This window comes from Antedon bifida, chromosome 1, assembly GCF_963402885.1.
Source record: "Antedon bifida chromosome 1, ecAntBifi1.1, whole genome shotgun sequence".
Lineage (NCBI taxonomy): Eukaryota > Metazoa > Echinodermata > Crinoidea > Comatulida > Antedonidae > Antedon > Antedon bifida.
The window spans coordinates 4,356,856-4,372,812 of NC_136226.1; the positions used below are offsets into that span (position 1 = coordinate 4,356,856).

General features: G+C 32.7%; 2 protein-coding genes across 3 annotated transcripts; one reads left to right on the forward strand and one right to left on the reverse strand.

The window, feature by feature from the left end:
* Positions 1–1,180: 1,180 nt before the first annotated feature.
* Positions 1,181–9,427, reverse strand: LOC144852550 (metallophosphoesterase MPPED2-like). Its single transcript, XM_078710440.1, has 6 exons — positions 9,088–9,427; positions 6,474–6,682; positions 5,914–6,060; positions 4,377–4,605; positions 1,928–2,043; positions 1,181–1,524 (listed from the first exon to the last, which is right to left on the reverse strand). The coding sequence occupies exons 1-6, from the start codon at positions 9,096–9,098 to the stop codon at positions 1,271–1,273; spliced, it is 966 nt and encodes a 321-aa protein (XP_078566566.1). The 5' UTR covers positions 9,099–9,427; the 3' UTR covers positions 1,181–1,270.
* A 94-nt stretch (positions 9,428–9,521) lies between these two features.
* On the forward strand, positions 9,522–15,062 carry LOC144838343 (pre-mRNA-splicing factor CWC25 homolog). 2 transcript variants are annotated; one of them, XM_078693685.1, is made up of 10 exons: positions 9,522–9,648; positions 11,080–11,337; positions 11,709–11,832; positions 12,195–12,301; positions 12,809–12,878; positions 13,100–13,222; positions 13,595–13,827; positions 14,046–14,145; positions 14,521–14,582; positions 14,760–15,062. In XM_078693685.1, exons 2-10 carry the CDS (start codon positions 11,102–11,104, stop codon positions 14,863–14,865), a joined length of 1,161 nt encoding a protein of 386 aa, XP_078549811.1. In that variant the 5' UTR covers positions 9,522–9,648; positions 11,080–11,101; the 3' UTR covers positions 14,866–15,062. The 2 variants fall into 2 exon arrangements, with proteins under 2 accessions (XP_078549811.1, XP_078549816.1); XM_078693690.1 differs by having other exon boundaries at positions 9,578–9,644.
* Positions 15,063–15,957: the final 895 nt, after the last annotated feature.

Sequence of the window (15,957 nt, forward strand, 5' to 3'; positions counted from 1 at the left end):
GAATGGAATTTTCTATTTTAACTGTTAAATAATGCTTTAAAACACTGTTGCTATAGTATACTGTATTTCTTCAAGAAGGCTGGTACTGTAACCGGGTTTCCATCATCAATGACAGCAAGATCTCCAGTCCTCAAAAAGAATCTCCGGTCTATCCAACTAAAATGGCACTGGTTAAAGATGGAACTTCCACTGTGAGTTAAATATTATATATGTATAGGCCACATACGACCTACTGTACAACATTTAGAATATCATCAAACATTCCAAAAGAGAGTATACATGCACCTGTAATTCCAGCAGTATTGCAATAAAATACAGTTTGTTGAATACTTGTGTTCACATGAGTGTAGATACTGTAACACTGAATATGAAAGTAAAGTCTGAATAGAGGTACAGTTCATGTATTGCACTTTCCATACAACAGTAAATTTCAAAACTATTTCATAAGAATTTCTGCATAAAACATTACCTATACCAGTAATATCTTTTTTCACAAATGTTAAATCTTGTCAACAGTGAACAAGTTAATAATTGTATAGAAGAAACAAAACAATACTTCCTTGATAGCTAAAACATGGCTTTTCTTTCATGTTGAACTTTTTTCAAATTAGAACAAGATAACTCAAAAGTAAATTCTTCTTCCAATAAAATGGAAATCTGAAAAGTTATACTTTCAAGTTGAACTTTAGCTAAGATTTGATTTCTTTTAAGTTAACCAAGACAGCTCAAAAGCAGTAAAGTACTTCTTTGAAATAATACTGGAAGCTGAAAAGTTATACAGTAGTACAGTACTTCCAAATTAAACTTTAGATCACGATTTGATTTGTTCCAAGTTCAACAAGGTGGCTCAAAAGCTATGCAGAATTTCTTCAAAAAAAAAACTGGATAGCATAAGATTTGCTTTGTTCCAAATTAAGCAAAATGGCTCAAAAACAACAGTGATTTCTTCCAAGTTGAACAGCATAACTTAAAAGCTCTATGACTTTTGCAAGTAGAAGCATACTTGAAAGTTAAAAGTCTTTTTTACAAAATGCTACAACAAAGATTTCTTTCCATTTTAAATTAAAAAGAGTTCCAGTGAAGAAAAAAACAAATTCTCCTAAAATGAGAATTCATTAAAAAAAAATTACATAGATGGATTATTGAGCAATTTCAAGAACTTATTTATTCAGCCTACTTAAGGTCTGTAAAATTGGATAAACGTTGAAGAAGACTGTTCTATTTGGTCCTTGTAACCATAAAAGTCATTTGGTCCTTAAAAGTGACAGTTTTATGTCTGCGTTTCTTCAGTCACGACATCCGATTCTGGTGTTGGCAGATCAAACACAATGGGTGCGTTTACTGGTGCGTACCTTAACGTACACGTACATGCGTTTATGTATGTGGTTACACCGTCGGTTGTCATACCGTAGGATTCATGGATATGACCGAATACGTGGTATTTTGGTTTGATTCTTTTTTGTACAGTATTAAGAAGCTCAACACAGCCTGTACGGTTATTCCCACTTGTTACGTCACCATGCCCTCAAAAGAAAAAATTTAAATTGATTTCAATAATCCAATATTACATATTTACAATATTTAAACTATAATAATAAATGCATCTATTCCACATAGGCCCTACAGAAATTTTGTTTTAAAAACATACAGCGAAATTTCTATTTTGGGATTTGGAGCCTTACCTAATGCTATTTCAAGTATGTCATAGTGTACTGAATTATAGTAGAACCCCTCCCCTATTCTCACTTTCTTGTTAAAATGAGTGGAAATAAATATGCATAGCATTACGGACAACCCCTATTCTACGGACACACCTATTAAGGAGACACTTGTTTGGTCATACAGTATTAATTCCGTAAAACCTTAAAACTGAGATTCTTTTCGATGTTTTATGATATGTCCCCAGAAAAAATTAAATTCTACTTACCAAGTGGCGGACCATGGGTCATCAGAATGTCAATTCCTTCAGGAATTTTTTCCCACTTATCTAGACAAGCCTGCCCTCTTGGTAAATTAAATCCCCAGTCATAGAATTCTGGTTGCCTATAAATAAAGACAGTAACAGTGGTTTAGTAATTAACACACTGTAACAATATTTTGATTTATTGATAATGATACTATAGCACTAAACAAGAATGATATGATACAAATCAAGTGGCTGAGCAGTTCAGGCAGGGGCACGGCAAACCATAGCTACTGTATTGTAGGCCTACAATTGACACAGGTTCAAGTCACTCCTAGACCCGCAAAAGGACTAAAAACTAGATCCTGTGTACACATCTGGCTCATGTACAAAAACCAAGTTAATATTTTGAAAGAGTATGGGGTTGGTTAGCCCAGGGTGTACAGGTCCAGTCAGCCCCTGTTGTGGGAAGATGAATAATTGGTGGCAGCACTCGACACAGAGCCTTAGGAGTAAAGAAACTTCTTGTGTGCGAGTGTCATCCACACATGTGCGCGAGTGTCATTCACACATGTGCGCGAGTGTCATTCACACATGTGCGCGAGTGTCATTCACACATGTGCGCGAGTGTCATTCACACATGTGCGCGAGTGTCATTCACACATGTGCGCGAGTGTCATTCACACATGTGCGCGAGTGTCATTCACACATGTGCGCGAGTGTCATTCACACATGTGCGCGAGTGTCATTCACACATGTGCGCGAGTGTCATTCACACATGTGCGCGAGTGTCATTCACACATGTGCGCAACTCAGTTAGGCTGAAAGATACAGGTTATTTCCCACATTCATAAAGTATTTACAATTAAAAATATGGTATGTAGATACAGTACTTAATTTCATATATATCTTCAGACACACTGAATCTTCACAGAAATGACCTATTCAAATTCTACTTAACCATTTATTATTTAATATCTTTAGTCTCACAAATAAATTATTAACTTGTACTTTTGACCAGGTCATCATCAAATAATAAACTAAATAGCCCATTAGGAATTATTTACTTATTTTTGGCCTAGCTATCATATACCGTATGTTTATTTGCAAATTTGATATTCCACATTAGATATTCACCGATGTATCCAATAAAATTTCTACAGAAATTCATTATCATAAACTCAAAATTACAACACAGATTTTGCATACAGAGCTACTTTTGTATTCAACATTGTACTACATAAACCTCGGGTTTTGAGTAGCTTTATTATAAAAATTGGATTATCACTGAAAGTATGAAATAATATTATAATATTTAAGTAATAATGTAAATATATTACTGTATATAATATCGTAAATACTGTATTTGATTATATTGCCGAAATCAAAATCATATCATAAAATTAATTTATAAGTGACAATTTCCAGTGAAATTAATGAGGAGCAAAATATGGTGTCCTCTATTTAGGGGACACGCCTATTAAGGGGACAATTTGTCCCAAAGGTGCACAGTACAGCTTTTAAAATGGGTTCAACTGTATTGTCATCTTCAAATATAAATCATTTATATTAAATCGGCTACATCAGTAAATAATAAAAATATATTTTTGTATATATAGAAAGGATAAGTTAGAAAGGAAGACAAAATGGTGATATAGTATTGTACATGATATATATATATACATGATACATATTGTATATGATTCAACAGTAGATGATGTTATTGTAATATTAATTTTATCAATACTGTACACTCTATAAAAATAAAATGGATTCATTTACAACACAATGACACGTCAGAATAGGAGATTAATTGAGCAGTGGAACTAAATCTCTTGCTAAATGGCTAAACAATGCTGTTGATAAATCCGCTGCTATTAAGCAAGAAATAATTATAGTCTATAGATCTGAACAGCACAATCATACTGCAAAACAACTGAGAGTTCATGTTGCATAGCCGCTGCGTTCTTGGGATCGAATCTACAGTAATACCCTAGACATCAGCACAAACTCAGTGGTCTAGAGGTATGAACCAGCTGATCTTGTGGTTGAGGGTTCGAATCTCACTGAACAATCACTTGAAAATACATGTTTATGTCAGAAGGGCAAATCCTCTTGACTTCTCTCCTTGAGGTAAAGCTAATTTACAGTACTTCCTACAGTAGGTAATAACAGTTATCACCATAGATTTTTTTCCTATAACACCATAAAGTATTTTTTATTTTACCTAAAAAAATTGGCAAAATTTATTTAATCTTTTATTATTTAGAAAAAAGGAAATTTTACACTAGCATTCAATTCAGGGATTAGAAGAACAGTAGTCCAAGTGTGCTAGCATCTTCATCCTACCAATTGAGCAAGCGAGTGGCCGAGCGGTTAAGACAATGAAACCGTAATTTACTCGACACCAAATGTTTTAATCCCCTGAAAATTGTGAAAGCAATTTTATTTTGGAAGCAACGAAAGTACGTACCATGGTGATCCGTAAATGCGAAATCCGCAAACGGTCGTTTCTGTATCCTGAAGATATGTGCAATTAGTAAGAAGTGATGAAATGTCCTCGTAATCATCTTTCTTTAGTTGTTGTAAGGCGGTGGAGAATCCCATAAAAACCTGACTAGTCCCTTCATCCATCATCTTTTTATCAAATGTTACCTCATGGTTGCCAGCTATCACTATTTTGTGCTCGTGGGGTAATGAACCTGAAAATAATTGATAACGATTTAATACAAAAATTGGTTTTATCTATCTATCAAGTGAAAAACACATAAAAATTTATCTTATCTTGTCAATATACAGTACTATCTTTAATATAATATTATCATATCATTGCCATCAATATAAACAGTTTTAAAAATTATTTAATTTATTTAAATGCCACAGAATATTTCCACATCACCACATATTCACCATATGCAATTATTCAATTTTTTTTTACACCTCAATTTCTTTTAAATGACCTCTCACTATACATATTCAAGACCATGATGGAAATAAGTTGATACTTTTATGTCACTTTTTAAGTGTTTTTGAAAATTAAATTGCCAAATAGAATGAAGTAAAATTTCAGTGTACTGTAATACAAAATTATGATTTTTTTTTTTTTTATAAAACGCTATCAAATAAAATGCTATTCGGAACACACATGTCATTTTATTCACTGCTGCATACAAAATTGCTGTGTACTACTACTAGTGATACTAGAATGTAGAATATACATATGCTAATTTACTATTAAGCTTGCCATAGTCACCATATGAGGCTGCAGTGAGCAATACTCCAGCATAGCTGTTGATATCCAATGATTAGGATAATGGTATAATGGCACAGTGAAGGATTAATGAATATTCATCATACAAAATTATAATATTATAATTGTTTTAACTCAAGGCAATATTGCTAATGTTTAAATGGAAAATAGTGTTTGATCAAATCATGAAGAGGATAATGATGTGATGTTGAATTGTAAAATAACAGTTATTAAAAATCCTAGTAACAAATCAAGGATAGGCATTAATAATTACCATGGCGACAGATGGTAATCATAACAACTAAAACAGATTTAATGATAAAATGATAATTAGATAATGGTAACCATAATAACGATGTTGATGCCAAAGAAGTGTCCCATTAATTGGAATATCCCCTGACAATATTAAGCTCTGTCTACACAATCAAACTTTATGTGAAAAAAAATGTGATGTGCCCATATATGGACATGTTGATGTCATAAATGTCACTACCATATTTGAACATACTGTACTACTCTACCATATTTGAACATACTGTACTACTCTACCATATTTGGACAATTTTGTTGTAAAACTAGTTTGATAGTGTAGACAGAGCTTTAGAGGTTGACTCTGTGTAAAAACATATGTTGCATTTCATTTGGGTCATGGGAAAGTGTCCCCTATCACCTCAATTTGAGGTGGAAAAAAATATTTTCTGTATTGATTGTCGAATAATTATTAATTACTATTTAGATAAATCATTAAAGAAATCCTTACCTAAAAAATCATTAAAAGCTACAACTTCCTTAGGCATTCCAATATTTGTGAAGTCTCCCGCATGAAGCAGAACATCTCCTTGCGGTATAGGTGGCATGTGACTCTGACGCGAGTGCGTGTCAGAGATGCACACAAAGCGTGTATAACCTAAACAACATCAATGTATAGTAAAAAAACAGCAATGAATTACCAGTACTAATCTTAATATATTCTCTAAATAGGACGATTGAATTTGATTACATTCAGTTGAATGTAGGGAGCAGCGGTCTCTAAACTCTGTTGCTATTTATAATAATAGATTGCAAAAAAAACGGTCAATGAAGGCCTTAAAAAGTATTTGCCAGCAATATGGGGCTTGCAATGTTAATAAAGGAGACAAATAAGCCTTAGAAAATAAGAAAAGCATGGTAATGCTCTAGTATCATAACAAAAAGTTTAAAAAAAAAAAGAAACAAATTACGATGATAAAGATGAGGGATTTTTTAGAAAATATACACTTCTTAAAAAAATTTTTTCAAGATGAATAAAAAAGTGAACGTTAATAAATATTTTAGCCCTACCTTCAGGTTTTGGTGTAGATGGATCCATTGGAGTAACTGTCTTAAACGTTTGCTTGACTTTTAATCGATCCCATACCTTATCTGGATTTGCTGTGTCTGGGTGAACCTCTATCTTTTTACTCCCTCCTTCATTTTCATTATCACTATCTTCACAATTCGGCACGTCTGACATTCTGCGGCCGCTTCCAAATCCACCTTTCAAAAATTTCCTAAACCAGGGCATAAATGGTATTTAGTATCGACACTGTGACGGTAAAGAATGAGTTATATCTTGTGCTATGTATAGTACCTTATCAAATTCTGATCAAATTCATGTATTTGTATGTTATTTAAATCAATTCGAGCTACCTTTAATGACTCTTAAAAACAAACAAATTCACATTCAAATAAATGACTGTACGTCACAAACTTAATCACGATTCATCTATATGAAAAGATAAATTTAAAAAAAGACATTTTCTGACAAATAGGGTTATAAAAATGGAATGTTGATACTTTGTGTGTACACTCATCTTAACCTAAAGGTATTAGGGATTCTCTTACAGTATATTAACTTAGGATTTATGGAATTACAATACAATAAATCAAATTGACAAAATAACCATTGTTGATTGATGGAATAAACAAATTCATTCTAAAAAAATTGAATAATAAATAACAAATTTGTAAATAAAAAGGTGATAAAAGTGAAAATGTACACTTTGTATCCTTTTTTGGCACATCCTGTATTCACAGAAGTTGCCGGACGTGATGGATTTGATTTAATGCCCTCATTTTCCGGGTAGGAAGTCACACGCCGTGCAGATGTCAGTGGAATTTTGAGGTTGAATAATTTAAGCATTAAATGACGACAGTATTTTTCTTAAGGCATGTTTTCATGTTGTTTTAATATTACATCTTCAGTTCAATTGATGTCATCTTAAATAAAGTGAAAAAAAATACCATTTTTAACATCAGCAAAATTGTGGTGTAAACTTTGGCAAACTTTGGCAAACATTCCTCTTTCATCACTAGATTTTAATCGCATGCACAAAATCATGCCACAAGGTTTGGAACATTATTATCGTTTTCTTTCGTTTTCTTATATTTCAAAAACCAAACCAACAGCCAAAAGGATTCGCCAATAACAGAAACAGAACGGATACAGCAACAAAACATGGCCTATATAATATAGTAGCATTTAACAATTATAATAAATTTTAAAATTGTATTCCTACTGATTAAATGAATATGAAAACATATCTAGACCGTTTTCTAAAGAGAACTATATTTTTATATAATTATTTACTAAATCTACAAAACAATCCTGATTATTGATATGATGATATTCACCCTCCTGAAAGGAACATGAAATATGGGTCTGGCCAGATCTTAATCTACGAGTACAGTAGGTAGGTACACTGATAAAGAAACATGATATAAAATATATTCAAAATTAATTAACAGAATTATAAAGAAACTTAAGATCTACTGTTAGGAAAGCGTTTAGCTGAATTAATTGGCTATTTATAAGACAAAACGCATGAAACGATGATGGAACCTTTAGATACGATTAACATGTACAAAAGTTATTGAATTATTAACAGAACTAAAACCAAGAGAAGGTTGAATTGTTATATCAAAGAATGTTTTTTCACACTATTTATACTACAGTACTCTATCATAGAGTGGATATGGATTTAAAATTTCGGAAATAAAGATGAAACGATGGTTGAGTTATTATAGCAAAACTTTTTCGATGAACAAACATTATGGTACATGTTTTTGCAAATGTGGTTCATTTACGGACCTTAAAACTTCACCTTTTTAAGATTAACATTTTCAACCAGTGTAGTATAATAAAATGTTACATTTTTTTGCATTAAAACATTTATTTACTTTCAATGACAGTTACAAAATAAAAGGAGATACATAAAATGACAAAGAAGCATTGAAAGAAGGCTTGATCCCGAAGAAGGAGGACCTTACACATTGTAATATAATAGTCAAGATGTCAGTTCTGTTAAAGTTAGTCTTTATTTGCAAGATTTATTGTTATCTGAATTTATTTTTCAACAAAAGTGTTAAAAATGTAAAATCAAACTGATTAATATTTTGTACTGTTAATAAATAAAATCACTTTTGGCTAAACAAAATTACAACAATTATATTTAATAATTTATGCATAATAATGAATAAAAATGAATAGAAATACAAAGAATCCCACAATTTACAAAATTTTTTTGTATGTTTTTCATGAAAGAAGTAAAATCTGATATTGACAAATACCCTCTAAAGCTTGGTTCCACTCAAGGACATAAGTTAAACGCAAGCCTACTTAAATCCAAAACTACAATCTACTAATATAGTCGCCAGTAATAAATACAGATAGATGGGGATTCCCTCTGTCGTTCCAAATCCTTGTTTGTTAATTTGCAAATTATTATGCGAAACAGCAGTTCTTGCGCAATTTACAAATTTTGTGAGTAATGCCGATAGTTAATACTAATAGGGTAACAAATTCTTCCTTGCAAAAGTGTGCAATGAAATATATTAAGCCTTTAAGGTTCAATTATTATTAGAAATTGCGCACAAATCCGTGGTTTAAACCTTGCATAAAATATTGCCAACTTACCGGAATGACATGATCTTGAATACTGGAATTAAAATTTAGAACCTGATTTTCTTTTCTTTTCTTCTTTCTTAACTTGAGCCTAGAGTAACATCAACCTCTTCCAATTTTTTCTCCAGCACACACACACTTCTGGCTACTGCGGCTGTGTGTGTAGTGTGTCACAACGAGCCACAACGGAGAAGCTTACAGAAAAGAGCTTAAATTCAAACACAGTTTAATAGAGTCCCTTCCACAATTATAGCAAAATTTGTTGCTTACATAATACTATCATTACATTTAATCAAATTACTATAAGAAACTCTTAAGACTGGTCCAAAAATTACAGGAACTTAACAGAATTTAGCACCGCCGAGTGATCATATCATCTACAGAAAAAAAATAAATCAAAACATTACCCGGCCCAGGTCAAAGTTTACCAATCTATCGCTTCGTATCGATTTATAGGTACGGTGGTAGATCGATCGCGCGTCGTGTCGTCGACGAGACGGGAGGATTATTGTGTTTCTTCAGTTCATCCAGTCGTTATAAATACTAAAATATCAATAAATAAACAAAGAGTGGGTAAGATAAAATTGCATGGGCCTGGTCTATATGAATTAGGATCATGCAATATTATTATATACTAAGAAAGTTGAAAAGTGCCGTGTTTTTAAGCCTCTATTTTAGGCCTACAAGGCCTAGGCCTAGCTTGGCTATTTTGTAGAGGAGGCGCGGCGCCGCGGCATGCCTATATATATAAAGTCTTTTGGTTCGGTCGCGTTCTCAGCTCGACCTGGGAGCCTAGGCCCTAGGTTAGTATAGGAATCCGTTAATATGTGGTACCGCATCCCAGGGCACCTTTTAAAGTTAGTAATCTATGAACTTAGCAACAAAAATAAGGCGCTAATGCAGTTTCGTACCCACCCCTTAAAATTACTCAAATCTTCATCCAACCTACTCACGAGTTGTCTACAACATCCTGCAATCATAAAATTGTAAAAATTCGATATGCCCAAGAATAATTTGTTTATATTTGTTTTGATTTGTCATTTTTAATTCAATTTCTTGTATGCAATCTCAGCGTATTTCTAATGTTCTGAACAAGATTCCTTACTCCACTTGTCCTAATTATAATGTTTCTCTTATTTCTCTTGAAAATCGTAGAGTTGTTTTTGATTTGGTATTTTTATACAACTCTTTCAATTATGTTTATGATTGTCCTCTTGTTGCTTTCTTACCTTTAGTAATTCTTACCTTTAGTAAAGTTAAGAGGCAATGAGTTTTTAAACTCGTAAGGAGCCTCTTCTCTCATATGTGTGTGTTTGTCAAGTTTGTTTTTGAATGAATTTACTCTCTTGCTATTGACAACAGATTCGGGCAGTGAGTTCCACTTGTTAATTACTCTTGTATCAAAAAAATTATTCCGTTTAGTTGAGTTCCATCTAGGTTTCTTTAATTTAAAAGTTGAGCCTCGAGTGATATTTGGATCAACTTCAGATGCTAATTTAAAAAAGGAGTGGCGATCTATATTTTGTAACCATTCAAAAATGTAAAAACTTCGATGAGGTCTCCGTGTTCCCTTCTTTCCTGTAAAGTTGGTAAACCAAACTGTATCCTGCACTCTTTGTTTAAGTTGAATATACCATGGAGGTATAAAAAATAAATTTTTACCTCCATGAATATAACTCGTACTCGCAGCAAGTGTTTGCTTCACGTTTCTTGTGGTCGTGTTGAATGCACAAAACGAGGTATTTTTCAGCGGTTACCTAACACATTTAATAAGTTGCTTGTTACTTGTTTGGATATTGATTTATTTTATGATCTAGTTTAAATGTATTTAAGGGTAAAATTGTTAAATCTCTATAATGTTCCGATCTTTGTTTTTGTTATTGTTGCTTATTTGAATGTATTGTTATAGTTTATTATGTTTAGATTCAACCTGTTAGTGGCGGTTTCATCGCTGTTGGTTGTCAACTGAATAAAATAAATAAATTTTTACATTTTTTTATATAGCCTTTTAGAATTATAGAAAACAATGGGTAAAAGCAAGAAAGATGACGATGATTTAAAGAAACTTAAAAAACTGAAGAAGCTTCTTGGTAAAGACAAGCTTCGACAGGAACTTGAAAAGATTGATGGAAAAGAACGAGAAAGAAAGAAAACAAAGAAGAAGTCAAAGCATTCATCAGAAGATGAAATTTGGGAAGAAAAACAAATAGAGAGAACAACTCAATCTGAAGATCATACTAAAAAGCAAGATATAGATAAAAAGTAAACAATTTAATACATGTTACATTACATACCCCATCCTAACACTACAATCAACCCTTCACAGCCCTATTAAGAGGACACTTTTTTGTTTCATGAAAGTGTCCCCTTAATAGATGTTGTACTGTAAATATATATTTAATATAAAAAAGAATCTCCATTCTGAGAATTTCTTCATCATGCATTTCATGATGTTGAGGTTGAGATGAGTTCTCTGTCGACATAAAGGCACCTTAAGATGTTCTGATAGAAAGGGCTATAGTTTCACATAGATTGCATCTCTTATTTAAATTTGATTAAGAATTATACTAAAAAAGAATGCATTTAAGACAATAATAATATATATATACCGGTGATATTTTTGTTATATTCAGAGATGGGAAACTCCAGTGGATGTACAAGGGCGCAGATGATCTAGTAGATGCTGAGGATTATCTTTTAGGCAAGAAGGTTGACCAAGCCATTGTCAAAAAACAAAGAGGAGAAACATCTGAAAAGGTATTAATGCAAATAAGGAGTGCCAGGGTTGTACCTCACGACTCTTTCAATTCCACTCTCTAAGCCTCAAATGAGACTTGGGGTTTATAAGCACGATTTATTTAATAGTTTATCCATCCATTGGTGAGTTACTTGCTGTTGAATGCGTTTGAAATAAAGAAAAAAGATCTGGTTTGATTTTGATCATTTGTTACACTATCAAACTATTTTGACAAAAAAAGTGTGATGTGCCTAAATATGGTAGTGATGTGCCCAAATATGGTAGTGATATGACATAATCATGTCCATATATGGGCACATCACATTTTTTTGTCACATACAGTTTAATAGTGTAAACAGCTTTAGATGTTGGTTTATTTCAGAGCCAGGATATTGCCAGTTCTGTAGGTGCAAAATTTGACGAGTCGGAAACCACTCAGGCTGTTGACATGGCAAACAAGCTCCGTGAAGATCCACTCTTCATGATCAAGTGAGTTCACATTTATATACAGTATAACCTCTATTTAGGGCACACCTTTAGAACCCAAAAAATTGTCAAGAGGGTGTTCCCTGAATAAGGGTTGGTTGTAGTGTTAAAAGATATATTTCCCCTCATTTGTTTCATGGGAAAGTATCCCCTTTAATAGAGGTGTTTTATACTGTGTTTGTTTATATATGATCAAAACTTTAAAACCATTATATTTCTGGTTTTCCAGAAATTCACAAACTTTATTCCGATGTGTTTTTGTTGACCTGTAACAAATTTAGGACCTTTTTGACCTCAAGAAAAGTCTGGTTTTGGGAGATTTTCCAGTTTGTAGGAAGTTTGGTATTGGGGGCCTCGACCGAGCCAGACTTTCCAGAAAGCCAGATCTTTCAAGGTGTCTGTATTATATGCATTTTGTTAAGATAAATACCTCCATCACTGCAGTGTGCATCCAAAATCTGCTGCACAGTATTTATTTTATACAACCAAATTAATTTGATTTTTTTTTAGACAACAGGAATTGAACAAGAAGAAAGATTTGCTAAATAATCCTGTACGAATGAAACAATTACAGGAACTTGTAAGTTATGCCTGTCATGTTTGTCATTTAATATCATTGTTGTCATTATCGTTGTTGTCATTATCATCGTTGTCATCATTATCATCATCATCGTTGTCATTAACATCATGATTGTGGTCATTATCATCATCATTTATCTTTAAACAGAAGTATGCAAATATCAATCAATATTTTTGACTGAATTTTGAATTAAAATATTTAGTTTAATTTTTTATCAAAAGTTGAAACAGTCTAAACAAAGTAAGAAGAAGAAAAAGAAGAAAAAACATGCTAGTTCCTCTGATGAGTCATCCGACAGCAGCAGTGATCAGGTCAAAGGTCGTAAACCACAAGGATATGGTTTGGTGAGTGCAACCAGCATACTCAGTCACAATGATTGTTTAGGTACAGGGGGCTACAAGCCTATTCAGATTAACCAAATTGTCTTAAATATTTGATATTGTATATTTAGTTCTGATAGCTGTGATTTATATTCCGTGTGTAGTTCTCATGAATGTGACAACTCCTTTTCTAAGCTCTGTTTGGTTGTAACTGTTGGAACTAACACGCCAACTAAAATTTGTCACAGAAAGAGATTTGGAAGGTGGAAATGTTGCTATGTATGATAAGTTCGCCAATCTTAAGGCTATCCAGTAACTACAGACTTGTTGCCTAGTGGAAAACAGGCTTAAGGCTATCCAATAACTAATACCTTTTTTATCCGCTTTATTTATCAGGTTACTTCTAATCAGAGTAAAAGAATACATAATGATGCAAGGAATTCTAGACATGAAGATAGGCACAGAAGAAACAGCCCTGACAGACGACCAGGTAGTCACTACAGAGATAGAGACAGTCACCGACATCGCTCACCAATAAGACGACATAGGTCACGATCACCCGTAAGGTCACGTGACAGGCAAAGGCCGAGGAGTAGGTCACCAAGAAATAGGTCATCTGGATCATCAAAGTAAGTTTGACTGTCTTAAGATTCTCATAAATAAACCAATGTTTTGAATAATTTTTCTATTTATAATGTGAAGTTATATGCCATTTTGGCGCATGCACCATAAAACACGATTTTTCCTGGACCTCAGTTTATTTTGTCTACGCTCACATTTTGCCGCCCGCTCCCCCCAAATTTCTAAGGTTATAGAATGCACAAAATATTATATTTTATTAATTTAGGAAAATGGATGCAAAAGAGTTAGAAAGAAGAAGAGCAGAAATGATGGAGAATGCAAAATCTAGAGATGAAGACAGAAAGAATAGAGTTCAACAATACAGAGTGAGTCAATTTTTTTTATATAGGGACCATTATAAATTAAGTGTTGAATTTAACCCAGTTTTTTATTAATTTTCTAATGTTTTTCCTAATGTTCAGTGAAGGGTGGGAAAATGTTGGATCAGCCTATGAAGTTTTACTCAAGCATGTCGTCCTGGTATAAAAGTCCCGTCACCCCTAATACAGTAGAACCCTAATTTAGAGGCACCTTCAGTATCCAACAAAGTGTGCCCTTAATAGTAGTGTTCTCTGAATATGGGTTGCCTGTTTATTCGTTTTACAAGAAAGTGTCCCCTCACCTAGGGACATCTCGACAGTATTTGATACAACTAGTGATTGTTTAATAGTAATAATATCGGATTTATTTTGGTATTTTAGGATGAAGATAGGAGTGAGAGAGAGGCAGAAAGAAATAAGTCAAGTAAAGCTGGGTTCATTGAGTAAGTTAACACAATTATGTATTAAATATTAATTTTGGAGCAGCCCATTTTTTTTTTCATCACTGCTATACAGCAATTTTAGCTTAATCTTTTCAAACAATAAAACATATTTGTTATGGCTTTTAGTTTTGCAAATATAATGTTTTTTATATCGATCATTTATGATATTTTTTGCAGACCAATGAAGTTATCAGCGAGCAGTGTTGAAGATCGAATTAAGAGAAACATTTACAACATACAGCGGACAAATGTTGCACTCGACAAGAACTTTGCTAAACGTTAGCATTTCAAGAATTTCTGAAATCGGAGCAAAATTTGTGTAATTAAGTTTTACAGTGTACAGTACATTGAGGTTTTCAAGATGATGCGAAACCAAACAATCATTGCTATCATAAAAATTATCAAATTAAGTTATAAGTTAATAATTTCTTATTTTGTATCTGAAATTTTAATAAAATATTCATGTAAAAGTGTGTTGATGTATTTTAGAAAATTAATTTGTCTGCCATGCATGTACTGTACTCAATTTTTACATAAGCCCATCCTTGCCATCTCAAAGCCAGAGATATACACAGAAAAATGGACATTATACAGTATTTACAGTACAGTTGCAAAAAAATGAGAGATCAAGATTATACGTATGAAACGCCCTATGTGCCATCATATTCATCTTTTTACTGATAGTAATTTGAAACTCTCTTCTAGAACCTAGACTACATAATAGGTTACAAGGTGCAAACATGTCAGTAACTATGAGATGAGTGTTTTTCTCTAATTTAGACATCTTACAACTGATCATCGTGAGGAGCATTTATATCAACACTGTCTGCACCGTACAATAGATTTTAGGTTGGACACTCCTGAAAAACGTTGATTAGCATATACGACGGTCAACAACACAACACTATATTATAAGCCGACTTTCCACTAGGTGAATTTGTTCGTGCGAAACATTTCGCAGAGAAAATAATAAATTTTGTGTAGGACCTAACATCTATCTTCGATGCAGAGGACTTGTAAGAGATCTGTTGGGTTTAAATGACATTTTAGATTAAAGGAAACATTTTATTATTATCTTTCATTTTCTGCTTATGGTATACAAAGTAATCTAATTATTTTTGTCAAATATTATTCTGTACATTGTTTTAACCGCGATATCTGTAACAGCACATTTGTAGATGCTGTCCACATATATTGGGTAGCAACAAACATTGTTTAATGGCAGTAACTTCAATTACCAGTAACTTTTTACACCATTGTCACACTTTTTCAAATAATTATGAAAAATCATTTAATAATTAATTTAAAATAATTTCACTCACAAGTGCATATTGTCATAATCACTACATAAAACATAAACATTTAAACCTGCTAA

Coding starts and splice junctions, on each gene's coding strand:
- LOC144838343 (XM_078693685.1), top strand. CDS start 11,102: ATGGGTAAAAGCAAGAAAGATGACGATGATTTAAAGAAACTTAAAAAA. Junction 11,833..12,194: donor GAGGAGAAACATCTGAAAAG/GTATTAATGCAA, acceptor GGTTTATTTCAG/AGCCAGGATATTGCCAGTTC. Junction 14,146..14,520: donor ATAGAGTTCAACAATACAGA/GTGAGTCAATTT, acceptor TTGGTATTTTAG/GATGAAGATAGGAGTGAGAG.
- LOC144852550 (XM_078710440.1), bottom strand. Junction 6,061..6,473: donor ATCTACACCAAAACCTGAAG/GTAGGGCTAAAA, acceptor GATGTTGTTTAG/GTTATACACGCTTTGTGTGC. Junction 2,044..4,376: donor CGCATTTACGGATCACCATG/GTACGTACTTTC, acceptor CTTTATTTATAG/GCAACCAGAATTCTATGACT.